The 22,592-nt window shown below is 42.7% G+C and overlaps 1 protein-coding gene across 1 annotated transcript; it reads right to left on the reverse strand.

The window, feature by feature from the left end:
- Positions 1-2,705: 2,705 nt before the first annotated feature.
- Positions 2,706-9,681, reverse strand: LOC120437860. Its single transcript, XM_039608426.1, has 4 exons — positions 9,550-9,681; positions 8,585-9,355; positions 4,359-4,522; positions 2,706-4,167 (listed from the first exon to the last, which is right to left on the reverse strand). The coding sequence occupies exons 2-4, from the start codon at positions 9,326-9,328 to the stop codon at positions 3,270-3,272; spliced, it is 1,806 nt and encodes a 601-aa protein (XP_039464360.1). The 5' UTR covers positions 9,329-9,355; positions 9,550-9,681; the 3' UTR covers positions 2,706-3,269.
- Positions 9,682-22,592: the final 12,911 nt, after the last annotated feature.

Below are 22,592 nucleotides of genomic sequence, written 5' to 3' on the forward strand. Positions count from 1 at the left end.
TATTGTCGCAAATTAGAACGTTTATGGAAGACTTCCAAGCTTGAGGTCCATAGGACACATCTCAAGGAATCAATTTTCTTACTTAATGACATGATAAAAAATGCCAGAACTGAATATTTTGCTAATCTAATAGCTTCAAAAAAGAAAAATCCCAGAGTATTGTTTGATATAATTAAGAACATTGTCTCTCCTGATATTCCTCATGTACCAGTCTATACTAAATCTGATTGTAATGACTTTTTAAACTATGTTGTTAATAAGGTCGCTGCCGTCAGGTCTAATATTTCTCCATCATCCTCTCAGTATCACACTGACACGTTGCTTATCTCTGATACCTGGTCCTCTTTTACTCCTGTCACCTTGCAGGACATCAGTTCTCTGCTTGGTCAGATGAAACTGACTTGAAGCCACCTTGATGTACTTCCTCCACCATTTTTCATTAGTGTGTTTTCATTAGCACAAGAAAACATGCTTTTACATCAGATGGATGTTAAAGCTGCCTATCTTCACGCACCAATAGATTGTGAGGTATTCATGGAACAACCTGAGGGCTATGAGATAAAATTCGACACAACAAAAACAATATGTGGAAAAAACTAAATGGTAGATGGCCTGTATTTATATAGCGCTTTACTAGTCCCTAAGGACCCCAAAGCGCTTTACATATCCAGTCATCCACACACGCATTCACACACTGGTGATGGCAAGCTACATTGTAGCCACAGCCACCCTGGGGCGCACTGACAGAGGCGAGGCTGCCGGAGACTGGCGCCACCGGGCCCTCTGACCACCACCAATAGGCAATGGGTGAAGTGTCTTGCCCAAGGACACAACGACCGAGACTGTCCAAGCCGGGGCTTGAACCAGCAACTTTCCGATTGTAAGGCGAACTCCCAACTCTTGAGCCACGATCGCCCTCATACTTGAACGATTCAACATGCAGGATTGTAAAGAAAGAGAGACACCTTGTGAGCAAAAACTGAACTATGCTGATGATGCAGAAAAGATGAGTGATGTCAAAAGGTACAGAGAAGCAGTTGGTAGTCTGATCTATTTGGCTACATGCACAAGACCAGACTTGAGTTTTATAGTCAGTAAACTTTCACAGTATTTTACTGAGCCAACTGAAGACAAATGGACTACAGTAAAACATGTACTGAGATATCTGAAAGGGACAACCGAGAAAGAACTGTGTTACAGGAAATGTGACAACAAAGAACTGAGGTTGTGGACATACAGCAATGCTGATTGGGCAGCTGATGTAACAGACAGATGGAGTACAACTGGTTATTGCATAAGCTTGTCTGTAGATGGTCCTTTAATCTCATGGAAAACCAAAAGACAACTTACTGTTGCATTATCTACCTGTGAAGCTGAGTACATGGCTTTAGCTGCAACCTTACAAGAAGTTTTGTACCTAATGCAACTGTTACAAGGTATCGATGGACAAAAATATGCACCGCCAAAAGTTCATGAAGATAATCAGGGTGCAATTGCGTTGGCGAAGAATCCTGTGAGGAGACAGAGATGTAAACATGTTGACATAAAGTACCACTTTGTGAGGTCAACTGTGAGTGCAGGAAAAATAACTCTGGATTATTGTTCAACAGAAGAGATGGTAGCAGATGTAATGACAAAACCTGCAACAAAAGTTAAGTTGTTCAAGTTTGAGAAGTTTATGTTTGGGAATTAACATGGTACACGGACATGTATACAGTACTGAGGAAGAAACCCTGTGCCTGTTGTTGTTGTTTTTTGTTTACTTAAGAGCATCATAATATGAGAGCAAGTGGGGGTGTTGACATAAGAAGAGAAAATGCTCTCAATTATGGAGACAGTCAAATGGTCCATTTATGTTTGATGTTTGCTTTACATTTGTGTGGCTGTTAATAAAGTTAGTGCACTCTAGGGGGCGTATGCGTCATCAAAATGGCCAAAGGCTGATGTGTGTTTATTCCGCCCTAAATATCGTTGGTGAAGTTTGCCATGCACGTCAGATTTTCCTGCGCATTTTCATACCTCTGCCAACAAACGGGATTTGAAGGATTAAATGGATCCCGACGCACGGACATCAATCGGCAGCTATTCCAAAGTTTAGGTGCAGCGAAAGCACGATCCCCCCTAGTCTCCTGTCAGGACATTGGTTGCACTAAGAGCCACTGATTAGAGAATCTAAGTGCTCTCTTGGGGGTGTAAAGGTCAAGGAAGTCGATTAAGTAGCTGGGCGCCAAATTATTTAAAGTTTTAAAAGTGTATAAAAGGATTTTAAAAAGCATACGGTATTTGACGGGGAACTAGTGAAGGTTAGCTAGGAGGTTGAGGTTGCAAACTTTCATGTAGGAAATAAACTCAGAAAGAAAACATCAAAACTTATTTTCTGCAAAAAGAATCTGTTTGTACACTGTGAGCTGGGAGGTCCCCCCCTCTCTTTTTGATCTTTAATACACTGACCTGTACAGGAAACCTCATCCTATGTTCCTATTGACCTCACTTGAAATCTGTCGGTCTGCTCATTTATTGGTGAGAATGGTTTATCCGTTATTTCTGCTGTCCAGTTTAATCCTCCAGCACTCTCAGCACAGTACTCTATCAGAAGACACAGCAGTGATTACATTCACACCTTCCTGTGTCTCATCAATCAGCAGAGATGATCGGTTTCATTTTCATTTGAAGAGCTGAGAAAATGTATCATCTGGTCAGCAGGTCAAAAGGAAGTTTTATTTCTCTGAATAAAGGTTACACAGAACAAATAATGAACATTAAAAAGAATCAAACAATAAAATGAGAACAAACAGACACAAGCTGTTTGCTGCACACAGTAAACACAGCAACAGCTCAGCAAGTGCCTTTCCTTTGTCTTCTGCTCTCTAATCATGAATGTGCAGCCTAACAGAGCCATGTCTGTGTTCAGAAGACACTTTATATTAACACATATTTTTGATCACTTCTCTGTCCATCAAAATAAAAATGTAAGACTTAATATGAAAAGGAGTTCCTATGCTGACTATAGTGCCATGACTACTACAGATCTACTGATTTTATAGGAAAAACTTATATTAGGTTAATTATTCAAAAAAAATGTGTTGTAAATAAGCGAATCATTTTAAACATGTACATAATCATAAATATCTGAAACTAATTTAGTAAAGACATTCACACCTACAGCTGATTTAAAATCACCATTTACCCTAACACAACTCCAGCTCCACGGGAGGAAGCCAGAGAACCTGGAGAGAACACAAAGAATTGAAACCCGTTCCAGGGAAAATTCAGGATGTATTATCAAAAATTTCTTTAAATGCTCTGAACAGTCTATTGGGTAACATGCTGTTTGAAGAACGCATTGCTGTATTGTCGATGGTGCAGCAATACTGCTCCTTCAGGGCATCCTCATCAAGTTTCATTTCTTCATCAGATTTGCCCAGACAGGCAGTGAGATGGAGCGTGGCTTGAAACCTGGAGAAAAAGAGCACAACAGACAGAGCCAAGGAAACAACAAAGAATGGGACACTTCCTTCACTCTTTCCTGGGAGAATGAACGGAACAACAATGTAGTTCCTCCCAGGTTTACCATAATTATTCTCGAGAATCTCAAATGCCTTCCACGCATCATCCTCAGGTAGTCCTAGAGGTCTCAGCATGATTTTCGGAATGTTTCGATCTCCAGCTTTCTTTATTGAGTTCCACTCACTTGGAAGTTTGGCGGGTTGATGCTTTTGATCAGGAATTTTGCATTCTTCTTGATTTTCACAGAAAAAAACTCTGTGCTGAGGCTCTATGAGTCCTGTAGCTACACCATACGCTGTATCAGCAGTGATGACGCAGTTCCAGGGAGAGTACAGGACGACGTCGGTGATGGTGGGCAAAGGCAGCAGACAGCTGGCTGGGATCATGGGGTCTGTGATCTCTCCATGCGCCACAAAGGTGATGTCAACAGTGTTGGAGTGGAGCTTCTTCTCTTCCTCATCAAGCTTTTGTTTCAAGAAGTGAAACATATTTACGAGTTTGAAGAAGTCCCGGGATTTTGAGTTTGCTCTCAGCCAGTCCTGGACATCTTTATCTTTACAGTGTTCAATCAAAAACATTATTAATGTTTCCCTTTCATCAGATCTCCTCTCTGTGTTTTCTATGCTGTGTTTGACTCTGGCTAACCTCTGGAACACTTTCCTGAAAGAGAAATTTTGACATGAAAGAATTTTAGGAATACCTTATGAACAAAAAAATGCAATATAATCAGTGTGATTAATGTGAGTGATTTATTCTGAAATGTATCTTAGAATATGGACACACCTCATTGATATCATTAATGAATCAAATCTTTTTATTTCTAGGATGACATTCTATGTTTTCACACTCACTGAATTTCCTGAAGCTCTTTTTCCATGTCATCAGAAGCAGTCCGTATGACTTGAGCGTTCTGTCTCAGGGTCATACTGCCCTCTGTCTCACAGTCATCCAGGTTTATGCAATCGAAAATCAGCTCAGGAACTGCGACTACAAGTCCAACTGCTCCCCCTACAATCTGCCCATAAAAACATAAACATGATCTGTAACAGGATGTAAATATTGCTCTGTTCCTGTGATTTGTCTGTAAGGACTCCGAAATACAAACAGTGGAGTTTGTTGTAGACTGGAACCACAAATGTCTTACACAGTCAGTAGACACATTTATAAAAGTGTCATAAATCACACAGACTCCATTTAATTCTAATATCTAAGTCCAAGTCATGTCTCTGTGACGAGAATGCTTCAAACATGGCACCACAGACACACAGTATGATCTTTTGCTTGATGTGCTTATTTTATTTACAGTGCAGCTTTTCAGCCGCTCCCTGTTTTCTCCGTGGCCGTCACTAAGGCACAGCTCCAGACTCTTTCTCTTTCCAGGTCCCAGTGTCCTACTGAAATAAGGGGAAGTATGATTAGATGACTGCTGTCAGCTGCAACAGCCAACCTTCGGCCTGGTACCACTGGCATGCTCCTGGGACTCTGACCCAGCATTTTGAGTTGGCTGTGAACTCAGGATTCTTTCTGTTCATTTAAGATATCGCTTAAGTGTCACTTTCTCATAGTTTAGTTTTCTGTAATGCATCAGAGTTTATTTCTTTATTTCTAGTTTCTGGCTTTGGTCATTTTTTTCTCTTTATCCCCCATGTCAAGGCAATGTGTTTGAGTTCCTGTGCGTTTTAGTTCATGTTTTATTTTGACAGTTGGTTTTAAGTGTTATGTTCAGTTTTGCTCCCCCTGTCTCATCAGCCAGATTAGTGTCAGCTGTGTTCCTATCTGTGGCCTGTTTCCTCATTATCCTTCATGTGTATATATTGTCTGCATTTCCCTATGTTCTCCTCACAGTATGTTTGCCTTGTTGTGTCAAAGGGTTGTTGTTTTTTTCTAGTTTTGTTATTCATGTTACCTTATACTTCATGTTAGTTTAATAAAACCACCTATTAGTTCATTCCTTGTGTTTCAGAGTCCTGCATTTGTAAAACAGGCTATGTGAGGTTTATTTGTAGGTAATGACACTGACTGGAAAACACAAGAATAAACTATGTGATGATCTGTGTTCTGTGATATTTATTTATTTTTGATTGGTGTCGTGAGTAAATTGAACTGTGCAACAGTGTTATCTCCTTTGCTTTCTTAAAGAATGGTCTAAAACAGTAGTTCCCAAACTAGCGTACGCGTACCCCCGGGGGTACGCAACTGGCTGTAGGGGGTACGCGAGGGTCGGGGTTTGAATGGGGATCACAAATTTTAAAAGCCCAAATTTGCGCTAATGCAGTTTTATGTGGCTCTCAAATACATGACTATATACCACCCTCTGGTGTTCAGCGAAAAATAGCTCTAACAAAATACATGGGCGTGACTTGCCCAAATGACTGACACCGAACAGTTAAAGTTGCCTCCAAGCATTCAGTGCTGCACGAAAATGGACAAGTGGTTAACACAAGAAAAAAGGCCCTACCACAGAGACACCGCCACAACAACCGATCAGCTCATATCTGAAGATGCATTTTCCAGTGACCGCACAGGTGATTGTTCAAAAACAATGTGTTCCTCAGATTTGGATGCTAGCACGGATGTATCTGTTGTTGCTAGCCAAGCGGCTAGCATAGCTGGAGCCAGTGATGAAGTGTCTGATGCGGAGCGTCAAAGTGGGAGAAAACATGACAGCTTGGACTGTAACACAACCTCCTCAAAGAAGCGCAAATATGATGACAATTATGTTTCGCTGGGGTTCACGTGTATAACTATTGGTGGATTTTCCCGGCCACAATGTGTTATTTGTGCAAAAGTATTGTCTCAGAACTCAATGAAACCTTCACTTTTGCGCAGACATTTAGAGACAAATCATCCCCATTTGAAAAATAAACCAAGAGAATATTTTGAGCGACAGCTAAAATCACTTTCAACAAGTAAAACCTGCATTCAAGTGCCAGATCTTATGAATAAAAACAGACTACAAGCATCTTACATGGTCAGTTACAGAGTGGCTAAAACCAACAAACCCCACACTATTGTGGAGGACCTCATTCTCCCTGCTGCATTAGATATGGTAGGGACAATGTTGGGTGAAAAGGCAAAAAAGACGATACAGTCCATTCCATCATCAAACAATACTGTCTCACGGCGCATCAATGCAATGTCAGAAAATGTTTTACAGCAGCTACTTCTGCGCATACGCCACAGTGAATTTTATGCAATACAGCTAGATGAGTCCACGGATGTGGCTGGCCTGGCGCATCTCCTCGTATATGTGCGCTACATTCATGAAGGAACCATCAAGGAGGACATGCTGTTCTGTAAACCGCTGGAACAAAGGACAACTGCCGCAGATATTTTTCAAAAGCTGGACACATTCATGAACACACATGGACTCATGTGGGACAGATGTGTTGGCATCTGTACCGATGGCGCACGGGCCATGACTGGGAGACACGGAGGTGTGGTTTCGCGTGTGCAAGCAGTCGCGCCAGATTCCTCTTGGGTACACTGCAGCATCCACGAGAGGCTCTTGCAGCAAAGGGAATACCTGTCCGTTTGAAACATGTTTTGGACACAAGTGTAAAAATGGTTAACTTTGTGAAAGCCAGGCCGCTGAACTCCCGCTTATTTGCTGCGTTGTGCAATGAGATGGGCAGCGAGCATGAGACTTTATTACTCCACACAGAGGTTCGCTGGCTATCTAGAGGAAAGTGCTGACCCGTTTCTTTGAGCTGAGGGATGAACTTAAAGTTTTCTTCAGTAACCATCCCTTTGAGCTGTCTAAACATTTGCATGATGAAGAGTACCTTACGTGCCTGGCTTATCTGTGTGATATATTTTCTCGTCTGAACGAGCTCAATCTCGGATTACAAGGCGTTTCTGCAACTATATTCAATGTTCAAGATAAAGTTGAGGCCATGATAAAGAAGTTAAACCTTTGGAAGAACTGCATGAATGCAAACAACACTGAAGTCTTTCCCGTGCTGCATGATTTTCTGTGCTCAAATGATCTCACACTATCAAAAAGTGTAAAGCGCGAATGTAACGTGCACCTTGAGGATCTGGCGGGCGCAGTTACGCCGATACTTCCCAGAGACTGACGGCTCAAATGATTGGATACGTCACCCGTTCACCGCCGCGCCTACTGCCGTTATCACCGTCTGACCAGGAGAGCCTAATTGAAATCGCCACAGATGGAGCTCTAAAAGTTGAACATGCTCAAAAGACCCTGGCGGATTTCTGGATAGGACTGCGCACTGAACAGCCCGCGCTGGCTAAGCGCGCTGTCAAGACTCTGATGCCTTTCGCCACCACATACTTATGCGAAAGGGGATTTTCTGCTTTAACAAACATGAAAACAAAATACAGAGCAAGACTTTGTGTGGAAAACGATTTAAGACTCAGCCTTTCCCAAATTGAGCCAAACATTGAAGAGCTGTGTGCCTCTGCTCAAGCACATCCATCACATTAAATAAAGTTCTGTTTAATGAAAGTTCATATCTGGCCTTTATGCTCTCGACAAAACGGTGAATTCTAATAAATCTTTTGATACACTGCTGATTTTAAGTAGTAAAGTTCGTTATCGAAATTCTGTCATTACTAAAATATATTAATAAATTCATTTGGTGGTGAAAAATAATCGTGCAGTACTTATTTGTATGCATGTGGTATTGCGATGTATTTTTAGACACTAATTAGGAGTTCATTCGTAGCAGGGGGTATGCGGCTGAGGCTGACATGTCTCAAGGGGTACGTGGCTGGAAAAAGTTTGGGAAGCACTGGTCTAAAACATCCTAAGCAAAAATAACTATTCAGTAGTTACATAATTTATGGCTGCAGTCAAGCTGTGGACAAAAATTGTCACTTAACCCCTCCCAAATTCTTACTTTTTAATCCTAAAGCCCAAAGAAATACTGAGTGTTGGTAAGCCATTTCATGATAAATAACCACAGGGTTTTGCACAGAGTATTTCATATTTAAGACTTTCAGCGCCCATTGTTGTGTATCTCTGTCCTCCATCCATCCAGAGGAACTTCTCTGTCATTTCTTCTATAAAAACTAATGCGTTGTGTCTGTAGGAGTGCACTTTGATACTTACACGCCCAGCTGCTTTTGCTGCTGCTTTTGGTCCCACACGAGTGACCAACTCAGGCAGAAGTTTAGAGACCACTTTTTTCCCAGATGTTTTAGCAACTGCTTTTACCACAAACTTTGAAAGTAGTGGTAGTCCCAGTGATGACCTCTGCAGAATAGAAAAACCAGTGTCTTTGCCAAAAATTGTGTTTTTGGACAGAGTAGTCAACATTTTGCGCAAATTGATGCCATCATGTAAATGCAGGCCCACTCGCTTGGCCATCGCTCTCAGGATTTGCTCAACAACATAACACTCTGCAATGTCTTCAGAAACATCTGCAAAGGAACAAGCCTGCTTTTCTCTTTTCTCTCCTTCCTCTTTTAATTTCTTCATGTGTTCTTGGATTCCTTTCTCAAGATCTGTAATCTTCTGTGTAATCTCCTCTGCTTCCTTCATTGTGCTGCTTGATATGATGGCATTGACGACCTCTGAACCCACATTGTTAGCTAAAGCAAGCCCAGATACCACTGCCCCTCCGACAGCTAGTAAAGGTATTGCCAGTCCACCTGTAAAGATTGATAGGATCCCTGCTGCTGTCATGGCAGCTGCACCACCCACAGACACAGAGCTCCCAACTACATGACTGATGTTAACGTTCTTCTTGTGTTTCTCCAGCTCAGTAGCCAGTGAGTTCAGGTTATGTGCACATTCTTTCTGTAGCTTCAGCCAGTAGAAGATTTTATCGAGGAGCATGTCAGCCACATCCATGATGAGATCACAGTGAGATCAGCAGCTCTGCGATATGGACAGAGTAACGTGGGAGAAAAAATGCACAGCAATGAAAATATTACATTTAAAGAGCTCAATAGTTAAAATACCTTTAAATATGTTAGTATTGATAGAAATATAATCTTTATTTAAATTAACAGAAACTTATGACTAAAAAAATGATAATAATGATGATGACACACATCTATTATCTTACTTACATCAGAAACTCAGAAGTTGTGTCTACAAAAGTCTCATCTGGAAGCCAACGATCAGTTTTTCCATTTTTATACTAGAAAAAAAACGGAGGAAATAAAACACGCCCGTTTCTATGGGCTGTGTCAAAATCAGGTGTTACATAAAGCACCTAGAAGAGAAAGAGAAAGCATGGCTATTTACACTGGACAATGATTAAACCTGAAAGTCCCTAACATGTCAAAGTCTGTCATAAAGCCATAAATACTGTCATAAATACTGTCACCAGTATTAATTTGACAATTATCTATCTTTAACACAGTTATGGGATGGTACATTGTGTGCATCAACACAAAATAGTTTTATCCAAACCACGAGACCTTCACCTGTAAAATATCAGACTGACCGATTATTAATATTGCTAATAGTTTTACCATCAGCGGATGCCAATAAACCATGTTTTCTATCCTTCAGGTAGAAATGAGACCTTCTGTTTATGTCATATAACTCTGAGTGAGGCAAGGCAGGGTAGGACCCAAATGCAGGACTTGCAGAATTGTTGAATGTTAAGTTAAAAATGTTGACTGAGCTGAAATAGGCTGAATCATTCACCTGAAGGCTAAAGTGTAGAACTGTTGAAATCTAAATTTCACACAGAAGAAGTTTCAAATTTGGAAAGTTGCTTAACAGCCTTAAAATGTACACAAGCTGAGTAATGACAAAAGAAAATTTAGAATCACAAATCATCTGAATGAATATTAAAAGCTTAGGTTCTTTTAATGACAAAATCACTGAAATCTCGGATAATCCATTACAGACAGGTAAATGCTTTAAGTTTTAATCATCCAGTCAGAAAAGATCATTCTGAAAGTCATCAACTGACTCCAAATGCCCAGATCTGAACCACCTGTCTGCAGAAGAGAAATCCACAAATTGAATGGAAGCGTGAATGTCATGGGCCAATCAGAATGCTCAATCCAATTGGCCATGACTAACTACAAACATACTATGGCTATGTCCCAATTCAGGGCATGCACGCTTGAAGTACGCACACTACGCGTACTACGGACGGTGCGTACTACAAGTACGGGAAGTGCGGAAGTGAGAGGCTTGTGAAATGGGACGGTCTAGCCTTCGTCGCGCTGTTCAGGTTGCCTAGCAACCATGATACTAACCGCGAGAAACGTTTCATACAGCTTTGTGTGACAGAAATGAAGGAGAAAAAATGTTTTGTTGGTCATTCATTTTTGTCGTGACATCACTTTAGTTGAGACCACAGGACTGTAAAACATGATAGTTGGGCTTCATTTCTGTACTGAACAGTCATTTACAGATTAGTTAGTAAATAATAATTAGCTAATGTTGTTCATGAGACTAAAGTCATCTCACTGTGGTAATGGTAATATAATATGGACAATATTATATGTATTGTCAGATTATGTATATATATATATATATATATATATATATGTATACAGGAACATCTGTGCCGAGTATAACCTGGAAGTCCCGAGGTCAAAATGGGAGATGCCCCCAAGGGTGATGGAGAATGACCGAGCTAAGATCCTGTGGGACTTCCAGATGCAGACGGACAAAATGGTGGTGGCTAACCAACCGGACATGGTGGTAGACAAACAGAAGAAGACGGCCATAGTGATCGATGTAGCGGTTCCGAATGACAGCAATATCAGGAAGAAGGAACACGAGAAGCTGGAGAAATACCAAGGGCTCAGAGAAGAGCTCGAGAGGATGTGGAGGGTGAAGGTAACGGTGGTCCCCGTGGTAATCGGAGCACTAGGTGCGGTGACTCCCAAGCTAGGCGAGTGGCTCCAGCAGATCCCGGGAACAACATCGGAGATCTCTGTCCAGAAGAGCGCAGTCCTGGGAACAGCTAAGATACTGCACAGGACCCTCAAGCTCCCAGGCCTCTGGTAGAGGACCCGAGCTTGAAGGATAAACCGCCCGCAGGGGCGAGATGGGTGTTTTATGTACATATATATATATATATATATATATATATATATATATATACTGGAACAAGAAGGCATCGGTGGGCAAGAGACGAAAACAGGGCGTTGTTGGAATGCTACTACGCAAGTAACCCTGGCGGAAGGGGTTACATGAATAGGATGAGGGACCTATGGATTCTTCGATACCCAACATCCACAATGACAGCGAAACAACTAGTAGCTCAGTGTTCCAACATTCGAAAGAAGGGACTGCTATCACAGATAGAGATTGACGAGGTACAATATAAATGCTACGGCAAGGAGGAGTCAGGACGCCAGGTCAGGGGAGATATCATCACCCCACCCGAGATTGGGTACATAGCCCCAAGTGCGATAAGAGAAGGATCGTTGAGTGCCAGAGGAACTGACCTGAAGGATAGGATCATGGCCAAGCTTGAAACCTGGATCCCCGTGGCGGTTACCAAGATTACGTGAAGTACCCTCAGAAGGTCTGCTAGATGATGTTAACGCAGCACTACGGATGATACCTACAACCACGATTACCGACACTAACAAGCTGATCTACACTACGGCAGCAATGATCAGTGAGATGCTTGGCTACAAGTTGAACAGCCACAAGGGGCAGTACCCTCCATGGAGAAGGAGGCTAGAGGGCAAGATCAAAGTAGCACGGAGGAGGTTAGCCAACTAACGGAGTTGCAGAAAGGTGCGACAAAGAAGGTGCATAAGAAATACAGCAAGCTGTCCATACCTGAGGCCTTGAAACTGCCAAGCAAAGACTCACAGCCTTGGCCACCCGCTTGAGGAGGTACACCAGAGAGAGAAGGCAGGAGAATAAACCAGCTGTTCTTCACAGAACCAGCAAAGGTGTACTCTCAGTGGCAAGGAACAATAACAGAACAGCACCACCAAGGCTGGAGACGGAGCAATACTGGAAGAGCATATGGGAGAAGGACGCAACCCATAGCGGCAATGCTCAGTGGCTAGTGGATCTGAGGGCAGACCATAGCGACCTCCTGAACAGGGTCCAGTAACCATCACAGTGGCAGATATCCAAGAAAGGGTCTCCAGTATGAAGAGTTGGACAGCACCAGGGCCCGACATGGTTCACGCCTACTGGCTGAAGAAGCTGACTGCACTCCACGAGCGTCTGGCAGCACAAATGAACCAGCTGCTAGTTAACGAGAGACACCCGGAATGGCTAACCGAAGGTCGGACGGTCCTGATCCCCAAGGACCCCAAGAAGGGACCGGTCCCATCCAACTACCGACCAATAACCTGCCTCAGTACTACATGGAAGCTCCTGTCAGGCATCATATCGGCTAAGATGAACAGGCACATGGGTCAATACATGAGCGGGGCACAGAAAGGGATTGGCAAGAATACCAGAGGCGCAAAACACCAGCTACTGGTAGACAGAACGGTCAGCCGAGACTGCAAGACCAGACTGACCAACCTGTGCACTGCCTGGATTGATTACAAGAAGGCCTATGACTCAATGCCCCACAGCTGGATACTGGAATGCCTAGAACTGTACAAGATCAACAGGACCCTAAGAGCCTTCATCAGGAACTCAATGGGGATGTGGCGTACAACACTAGAGGCCAACTCCAAGCCCATAGCACAAGTCACCATCAAGTGCGGGATCTACCAAGGAGATGCTCTGTCCCCACTGCTGTTCTGCATAGGCCTGAACCCCTCAGTGAGATCATTAACAAGACTGGCTACGGATACCGACTACGAAACGGAGCGGTTGTCAGCCACCTCCTGTACATGGATGACATCAAGCTGTATGCCAAGAGTGAACGAGACATCGATTCACTGATCCACACTACCAGGCTATACAGCAATGACACTGGAATGTCGTTCGGACTGGAGAAGTGTAGTCGGATGGTAACAAAAAGAGGGAAGGTAGTCAGAACTGAGGGGATTGAACTACCAGAAGGCAACATTGCAGACATAGAGGACAGTTACAAGTACCTGGGGATCCCGCAAGCGAATGGGAACCATGAAGAGGGCGCTAGGAAAGCTGCAACCACCAAGTACCTGCAGAGGGTCAGGCAAGTCCTGAGGAGTCAGCTGAACGGTAAGAACAAGATCCGGGCCATCAACACCCACGCCCTGCCCGTGATCAGGTACCCTGCTGGGGTAATAGGCTGGCCAAAGGAGGAGATAGAAGCCACTGACATAAAGACAAGAAAGCTCCTTACCATGCATGGAGGGTTTCACCCCAAGTCCAGCACCCTGAGGCTGTATGCTAAGCGGAAGGAAGGGGCCGGGGACTGGTGAGTGTCAGCACCACAGTCCAGGATGAGACAAGAAACATCCACGAATACATCACGAAGATGGCCCCAACTGACAGCGTGCTCAGTGAATACCTCAGGCAGCAGAAACCCAAGAAAGAGGAGGAAGGCGAGGAACCATCATGGAAGGACAGGCCCCTGCACGGTATGTACCACCGGCAGATAGAGGAGGTGGCTGATATCCAGAAATCCTACCAGTGGCTGGACAAAGCTGGACTGAAAGACAGCACAGAGGCACTAATCATGGCAGCACAAGAACAAGCTCTGAGCACAAGATCCATAGAGGCTGGGGTCTATCACACCAGGCAGGACCCCAGGTGCAGGCTGTGTAAAGATGCCCCTGAGACAATCCAGCACATAACAGCAGGGTGCAAGATGCTAGCAGGCAAGGCATACATGGAGCGCCATAACCAAGTGGCCGGCATAGTGTACAGGAACATCTGTGCCGAGTATAACCTGGAAGTCCCGAGGTCAAAATGGGAGATGCCCCCAAGGGTGATGGAGAATGACCGAGCTAAGATCCTGTGGGACTTCCAGATGCAGACGGACAAAATGGTGGTGGCTAACCAACCGGACATAGTGGTGGTAGACAAACAGAAGAAGGCGGCTGTAGTGATCGATGTAGCGGTTCCGAATGACAGCAACATCAAGAAGAAGGAACACGAGAAGCTGGAGAAATACCAAGGGCTCAGAGAAGAGCTCGAGAGGATGTGGAGGGTGAAGGTGACGGTGGTCCCCGTGGTAATCGGAGCACTAGGTGCGGTGACTCCCAAGCTAGGCGAGTGGCTCCAGCAGATCCCGGGAACAACATCGGAGATCTCTGTCCAGAAGAGCGCAGTCCTGGGAACAGCTAAGATACTGCGCAGGACCCTCAAGCTCCCAGGCCTCTGGTAGAGGACCCGAGCTTGAAGGATAAACCGCCCGCAGGGGCGTGCTGGGTGTAAGAAGTATGAGCTTGAACTCTGGGTCAAAGATGCAAGTAGCAGTTATTTATATTTCCTATCACCTTAAATCTTCACTCAAAGACAAGTATCTTTGACAGTGTATATGTAGATGTATTATATATAAGAGACAAATATTGTCCGTGTAATATGTTGGCATTACTAAATTTGGCTCAATGCTTACATATATGTGTAAAAAGAAAATGTAAGAGCTGTGCAAACTGTTTCTGATAAACAAAGAGTAGACTGATATATGAAATATTGCTTTATTGGGTGAGAAAATCAGACCATGTCATAACTGCTTTAAGTCATACAGAATAGATATCAGAGCCTTAAACAGGCTGACTTCTGCTAAATGGGTCAAACTGGGCAGAAAGTACACAAACACATAACATCCTTATAGAATATGATGTAACACTATAGATCAACTTACCTCAGAATATATAAAGCATATAAACAATTACAGCAATATGATGCAACAAACACAGCAGTGCTACTAATCCAAAATACTCAAAGCTTCATAGAACTGAAACAAACATTTATTTTTAGCTCCATTCTGCTGCTGATACATACTTTAGGTTTCTGAATATTAAACTTGTTGCTGCCTTTCATAGTGTGTAACTTGAAGGCCCTGAGTACTTTCTCCCACACTGAAAACACTGGAATGATAACATTATTTGAACATTACCTAATAAGACTGATTCAGGACAGACAATTAGTTATGTTAAACTTTCCTAGCAGTCCTTCACAAACAGGGAACAGTCTGTCTATTCTCTCCATCTGTCAGCTGCTGCTGGCTCTTCCTCCTCCTCTTCCTCACACACTGCTGAGTTTGTCCTGGTGGACCATCAGGGGTGCAAAGCCTCACAGATGATGTGCAGCAGTGGGTCCCTCAGTCTGTCCTCACTCTGGACACTTGCAGTCGTCACACATGGAAATCAAATGTGTGATAAGCTGCAGGATTCAAACACAAGTGTAACTTATAAATACATGTTCATACTTTTATTCCACAATCAGAGAGAAAGAAACAGAGAGAGAGTGCAGGACAGACAGACAGGTGACAGTCTAAGGTGTATACACTGCTACAAAACAGCACAAGAGAAGGAGGATTTAGTGTTTGTGTTATTACGAGTGCTAAACAAGAAGAGTTCCAGATGGTCCAGTGGACACATGTGTGACTCCTGTGATTAAAGCATCTTTCTTTCAGCTTAACGAGTGAACCGTCAGCTCGTTCAAACACACGTTAAAGTCCGTTTGGCTCGACACCACCGAACAGAGGCAGCAATATAACATAGCTAACATTAACAGTGCAGTGAATCCTGCTTGTGCCGTCATATTCAGGACTGCAAACCGAGCAGCATCACTGACTTTCAGCTTGTTGTGTTTGTGGATATATGACTGACTTTAATTATCCATAAAATCATCACATTCTCTGTAAGATTAAGGTCGACTATATATATATTTTTATAAGTAGAGGTTTTAAAACGAAGCTGACGCTGAAAGTACAAACATCACTAACGTCACATAACTTTGCCGACATGTGGCCAACAGTAATGTTTTAATGTTCTTAAACATTCGCACATAAATAAGTGACATAATATTCAGTACTTACTTTTGACAGTTCACTCTTCGGCCGCTCCTTTCTGCCGTATTTTGTGGCAAAATTATCCACACCTACTGCCGCACTATGAATTGTGGGATATATGGGACCACGAAGCGTGCACCGGACCACACTTGATATTTGGGGAAATCAACGGCGCATTTGGAGTATGCATTTGAAGTACACTTCGGATTGGGACAGCCGTCGTCGCGTGGCGGTGACGTATTCGCACTTGAAATGCGTACTTCAAGCGTGCATACCCTGAATTGGGACACAGCCAACGAGGGGCAAAACCCTGTCAAATCTGCCTTGATGCACCTGTTAAAAAACTGCTTCTAAATCCAAGATGCTAACTCCTATCAAAATCATCTTCAAACCTTGAGGATCCCAACGACTTGTTCTACACAACAGTGTGACTATACATGGGGCATTTGACTAGCAGGGAGGCATGACAACAGAAACCTAAAGACTAGATTAAAAACTAAGGTGACCTAAGAATACAAATATTAATCAGAGGGATAACTATAGCAACCAACACAAGGAACAGAATCTCAACCTCAAACTATTAGATAAACCAAAACCAAAACTCCAAGAACATAAATGCTGGGTCACAGACCCAGGACCTTGATAGATTACCTATTTCATACCTGGAACTTTATTGACAGCTATAAAATATGAAGTTATCTGTAATATTAAAACAGACCCCTCCTGTGAAAGAAGCTTTCGTAACTAAATCATATACTATATCAGATTTCTTATCTCTGCCGGCTGTGTCAGAATCACTTGTTACATAAAGCACCTAGAAGAGAAAGTGAAAGCACGGCTATTTACACTGGACAGTGACTAAAACTGAAAGTCCCTAACATGTCAGTGTAGATAGAATAATTTTATTCTGAACATGTAAATATTATTGAAGTAACGAGAGAAAAGGAAAAAGTTGAAAACCTCATGTTTTCATGGCTATTTCTCTGTGGTATGGTCGGACAGCGGAGGAGCCGCACAGGTATATCCCCTCAACCTCTTCAAAGCATGGTGAGCGGCTGAAACCTCCTCTCTAGTGAGCCTGGTGAAGGAGAGAAATGAGTTGGGGCTGGCGATCCCAAATTTACCTATTCCATTCTCCCTCCAATGTGATGACCGTCTCAAACAGGCTCAGAAAGCACTTGTTGCTGCATTGGAATAGTGATTTGCAGATGCCTTCTCCTCCTGACCTCTCATACTTATGGAGCATCATTTTGAAACTTTCCCCGGCCTGATGGTCTGTTCACAACCCTATCAGTTTCCGGAGCATAAAGTACAAACTGTTCAGAGGGAATTGTATGAAATGCTAAAGCTGGGAGTAATAGAGTCACACAGTGTGCAGTGTAGCCCCATAGTTCTTGTGGTGAAGACAGATGGAGGAGCACAGACAGACGGGCTGGGGAAATATGATGAACTGAATAAAGACAGATACATAGAGCAGGAAATGGGGTAAAGACACGGGCGAAATCTAATAATCAAAGCTAAACAGAACAACCTATGTAATATAGAATAAACACAGTGGACCTAAAATACAAATAATATAACCAAATAACAAAGTGTCTGTGAAGGTTCTCAGTCATCCAGGTCATCGTAGTCTAAGGAGCTTGGAAAGAAAAGCGTCTGGACCTCTTTAAGTTGCTTGAAAACGTTTCACCTCTCATCCGAGAAACTTCTTCTGACAAAAATACAAGAGAACTCAAAGCACTGTGTCCAAAGGACCCAGGACCATTACCGACCTGACCTGTTGACAGGTCACCTGATAAGCTGCTAAATGTTCCTTTAGATGTTTCTCTTTAGTATCACTTACCTCTGTAGCCTTTTGTTGTTCTGTCCAAACATGTTGCTGCCATCGAATTAAAAAATATTTTTCATGAAATATTTAAATTTTTCATTTTAAACATTTATTATGGTGTCTGTCTTCTACTGTTAATAAAAGATGGATTTATGAGATTTACACATCATTGACATTACACAGCAAACTGTATGTGTTAACTCACACCCAATATATTCAAATTCTTGGATTAAAATGTGTAGTTACATACAAGTAACAGGAATCATTTACATCCTCAACAAACAATGACTGTTCATTCACTCAATAAATCAGGTGGTTTACAGGACCCCAAGTGTTCTTTATGATTGTCCAAAGTCAGGGGATGTTTGTCATGCACTGGATAAAAAAATCTGATATCGTGAATGATTTAGAAACGAAAGCATCTTTTGCAGGAGGGGTCTGTTTTAACATTGCAGATAACTTTATATTTTATAGCTGTCAATAAAGTTCCAGATATGAAATAGGGAAACTATAAAGCTCCTGGGTCTATGACCCAGCATTTATGTGTTTGGAGTTTTGGTTTTGGTTTATCTAATAGTTTAAGGTTGAGATTCTGTTCCTTGTGTTGGTTGCTGTAATTATCGCTCTGTTTAATATTTATCTTTTTAGGTCACCTTAGTTTTCTTATCTAGTCTTTAGGTTTCTGCATTTTCTGAAGAAACTTTAGTGTGAATGTTGATAGCTGAATGTTTTGAGCTGAAATGAAATAACTAATGAATTTTAAGTTAAAAATGTTGAATGAGGTGGAAAAATACAAAATTTTTCACCTAAAAAAAGTGCAGAATTGTTGAAAGCTGATGTTCATACATAAAAAGTTTAAAAGTGTCATGGCCCGAGGTAAATGGGATGGACACAATTGCAAGATCCAAAGCGGAAGCGAGACAGTGAGTGAACAAAAAGGTTTATTTTTTCCCCACAATTAAACACACAAGCCCAATTAAAACAACGCCACTACACTAGTGGGCGCACTGTCAAAACTAAGGCAACTAAAGGAAAACTAGACAGCTCTAGAATACAGCGGGTCAGCTGTGGCAGTGGTGAGGTGGAAGCTGGGCCGGGAAAAATGCTATGAAGAGACTGGGGCATTGGTTTTTCAAGGGGACAGGTGGGGCGCAGGGCCCAGACCAGGTCGAGGTGCGGGGAAGTAGGCAGTTGAGAGGCGGGCTAGTTGGCAATGCTGTACCAGCAGCTGGTCCAGAAAAGCCCAGGTCCAGAAAAGCGGGGATGACTGAGGCGAGAACCCCACTCCAGGAGCCAACTCTGAAGACAGGAAAAAGCAGGTACGTTTTCACACAGGATCTGGACAGAGCAATAACACACCACTGACTAACATGGGATATCAGATACTCAGGCGATGACTGATTGAGTACGCGCAGGTCTTATATGCTGCTAGAATAATTGCCCACAGGTGGTCAGCCAGGGAGGAGCAACCGAACTCCACCCAAAGGAGGAGGACTGCTGTTGGAAACCTACAGGTACCCACCCAGACCATGACAGAAAAGTAGCTGAACATGTTTAAAATTTAAATTAGAAAAGGCTGAGTTATGACAAAAGAAAATTCAGAGTCATAGAAAAAACTGAATGAATAGTGAAAGCTCATATTATTTAAGTCACTGAATGACTAAAATGTGGGGAAAAAGACTGAAGATAGCGAAATCCTTTAAGTTTTATTCATCCAGTCAGAAAAGATGATTCTAAAAGTCATCATCTGACTTCAAATGCCTAGATCTGAACCACCTGTGTGCTGAAGAGACATCCACCAGTGAACAATAAGCTTGAATTTGATGGGCCAACCAGATTGTTCTATCCACTTGGCCGGCACTAACTACTGATACACTTATTACAGTGTGCAAAACGCAGTCAAATCTGCCTCGGCGCGCCTGTTGAAAAACTGCTTCTAAATCCAAGACACTTACTCCTGTCAAAATTATTTCTGAAGCGCGATGATCCCAAGGAATTGTTCTACACAACAGTGTGTTCTTTATGTTCCTGCTGTCAAAAATGTGGTCACAAGAGTGATTTAAAAGTGGGGTGTTCCTGCTGCTGAGACAAATTCCTGACTCAAAATATAAAGTATTTCTATGGGTCAGATAGAAGGATATCCCTCTACTTGGATCCTCGCAGTTTAAAAAGTTATTAAAAGTTAAAAAAGTTCATCTCTGAGCTTTCAAAGACACACTGTGGGAAAAAAAAAGATGCCACGTTTTGAGGGTAAAGTGGTGGCTGTAGAACAAACACATAGCCTAAAGCAGATAACTCGTAAGCTGGAGAGGAAATGGCGTGTCACAAATTTAGAGGATCATCATTTAGTTCAAGATGATATACTTCTTATTTGCTCATTTAATGCCAGCCCTCTTTCTCTGTATGTCACTCATTTGCTTATACTCAGGCAAAAAGTACCAATTTGTACACTGATGAGACTAGTGTATTTTTTTTCTTTGTCTGTGTGTCTGTCTCACACACACACAGGACACACACACAGACATGTATATGCTCATCATTGCTGTCATTGCTGATGTCATTATTGCTGTCCAAACTGATGCTCAAATTTCCAAGCACCACCTGAATGCCTCATTCGTTTTTACCCCATCACTGCACCAACTGTCTTCATTCCGCTTTGCTCTCTGCTGTGGTAAGTACAATACAGGGAGTGCAGAATTATTAGGCAAGTTGTATTTTTGAGTAATAATTTTATTATTGAACAACAACCATGTTCTCAATGAACCCAAAAAACTCATTAATATCAAAGCTGAATGTTTTTGGAAGTAGTTTTTAGTTTGTTATTAGTTTTAGCTATTTTAGGGGGATATCTGTGTGTGCAGGTGACTATTACTGTGCATAATTATTAGGCAACTTAACAAAAAAGAAATATATACCCATTTCAATTATTTATTTTTACCAGTGAAACCAATATAACATCTCCACATTCACAAATATACATTTCTGACATTCAAAACAAAACAAAAACAATTCAGCGACCAATATAGCCACCTTTCTTTGCGAGGACACTCAAAAGCCTGCCATCCATGGATTCTGTCAGTGTTTTGATCTGTTCACCATCAACATTGCATGCAGCAGCAACCACAGCCTCCCAGACACTGTTCAGAGAGGTGTACTGTTTTCCCTCCTTGTAAATCTCACATTTGATGATGGACCATAGGTTCTCAATGGGGTTCAGATCAGGTGAACAAGGAGGCCATGTCATTAGTTTTTCTTCTTTTATACCCTTTCTTGCCAGCCACGCTGTGGAGTACTTAGGCGGCGTGTGATGGAGCATTGTCCTGCATGAAAATCATGTTTTCTTGAAGGATGCAGACTTCTTCCTGTACCACTGCTTGAAGAAGGTGTCTTCCAGAAACTGGCAGTAGGACTGGGAGTTGAGCTTGACTCCATCCTCAACCCGAAAAGGCCCCACAAGCTCATCTTTGATGACACCAGCCCAAACCAGTACTCCACCTCCACCTTGCTGGCGTCTGAGTGGGACTGGAGCTCTCTGCCCTTTACCAATCCAGCCACGGGCCCATCCATCTGGCCCATCAAGACTCACTCTCATTTCATCAGTCCATAAAACCTTAGAAAATCAGTCTTGAGATATTTCTTGGCCCAGTCTTGACGTTTCAGCTTGTGTGTCTTGTTCAGTGGTGGTCGTCTTTCAGCCTTTCTTACCTTGGCCATGTCTCTGAGTATTGCACACCGTCTGGGCACTCCAGTGATGTTGCAGCTCTGAAATATGGCCAAACTGGTGGCAAGTGGCATCTTGGCAGCTGAACGCTTGACTTTTCTCAGTTCATGGGCAGTTATTTTGCGCCTTGGTTTTTCCACACGCTTCTTGCGACCCTGTTGACTATTTTGAATGAAACGCTTGATTGTTCGATGATCACGCTTCAGAAGCAGAAGACTGCTGCATCCCTCTGCAAGATATCTCACTATTTTTGACTTTTCTGAGCCCGTCAAGTCCTTCTTTTGACCCATTTTGCCAAAGGAAAGGAAGTTGCCTAATAATTATGCACACCTGATATAGGGCTTTGGAGCGTGATGTCACAGGGGTGGGCGTGGAAAGGATTTTGGCCCGATCCGCCATTTTGGGGGTCTAGCGCAAGTGAAAAGGGAGCGAAGGCACACACAACAGCCACGGCTCGTATTTGCTGTGTGGTCGGCTGCAATGTTCGATCGCACGACCGGCAAGAGAATTAGCTTGAAAATGGTTTATCTTTTCATTCTTTCCCAACCTGGAAGCAACATGAGGCAGCTCGTGTGTCGGATGTTACCAAACAAAGGCGTCTAGCCTGGATAGCAGCTGTGAGACGAGCTGATATCCAGTTCTCTTCCATCTCCAGATATCTGTTGTTGTGCTCCATTTTCATTCCAGTAAGTTCTAAATATGTTCATATCACTCTTTATAG

Source organism: Oreochromis aureus, linkage group 3 (genome assembly GCF_013358895.1).
Source record: "Oreochromis aureus strain Israel breed Guangdong linkage group 3, ZZ_aureus, whole genome shotgun sequence".
Lineage (NCBI taxonomy): Eukaryota > Metazoa > Chordata > Actinopteri > Cichliformes > Cichlidae > Oreochromis > Oreochromis aureus.

Bases quoted from the DNA above. Each gene is read 5' to 3' on its own strand.
- LOC120437860 (XM_039608426.1), bottom strand. From the start codon at position 9,328: ATGGATGTGGCTGACATGCTCCTCGATAAAATCTTCTACTGGCTGAAG. The intron at 4,523-8,584 runs GTAAGTATCAAA...TTTTATGGGCAG, and splicing joins CAGCAAAAGCAGCTGGGCGT to ATTGTAGGGGGAGCAGTTGG. The intron at 4,168-4,358 runs GTGAGTGTGAAA...TTTCTCTTTCAG, and splicing joins AAAGAGCTTCAGGAAATTCA to GAAAGTGTTCCAGAGGTTAG.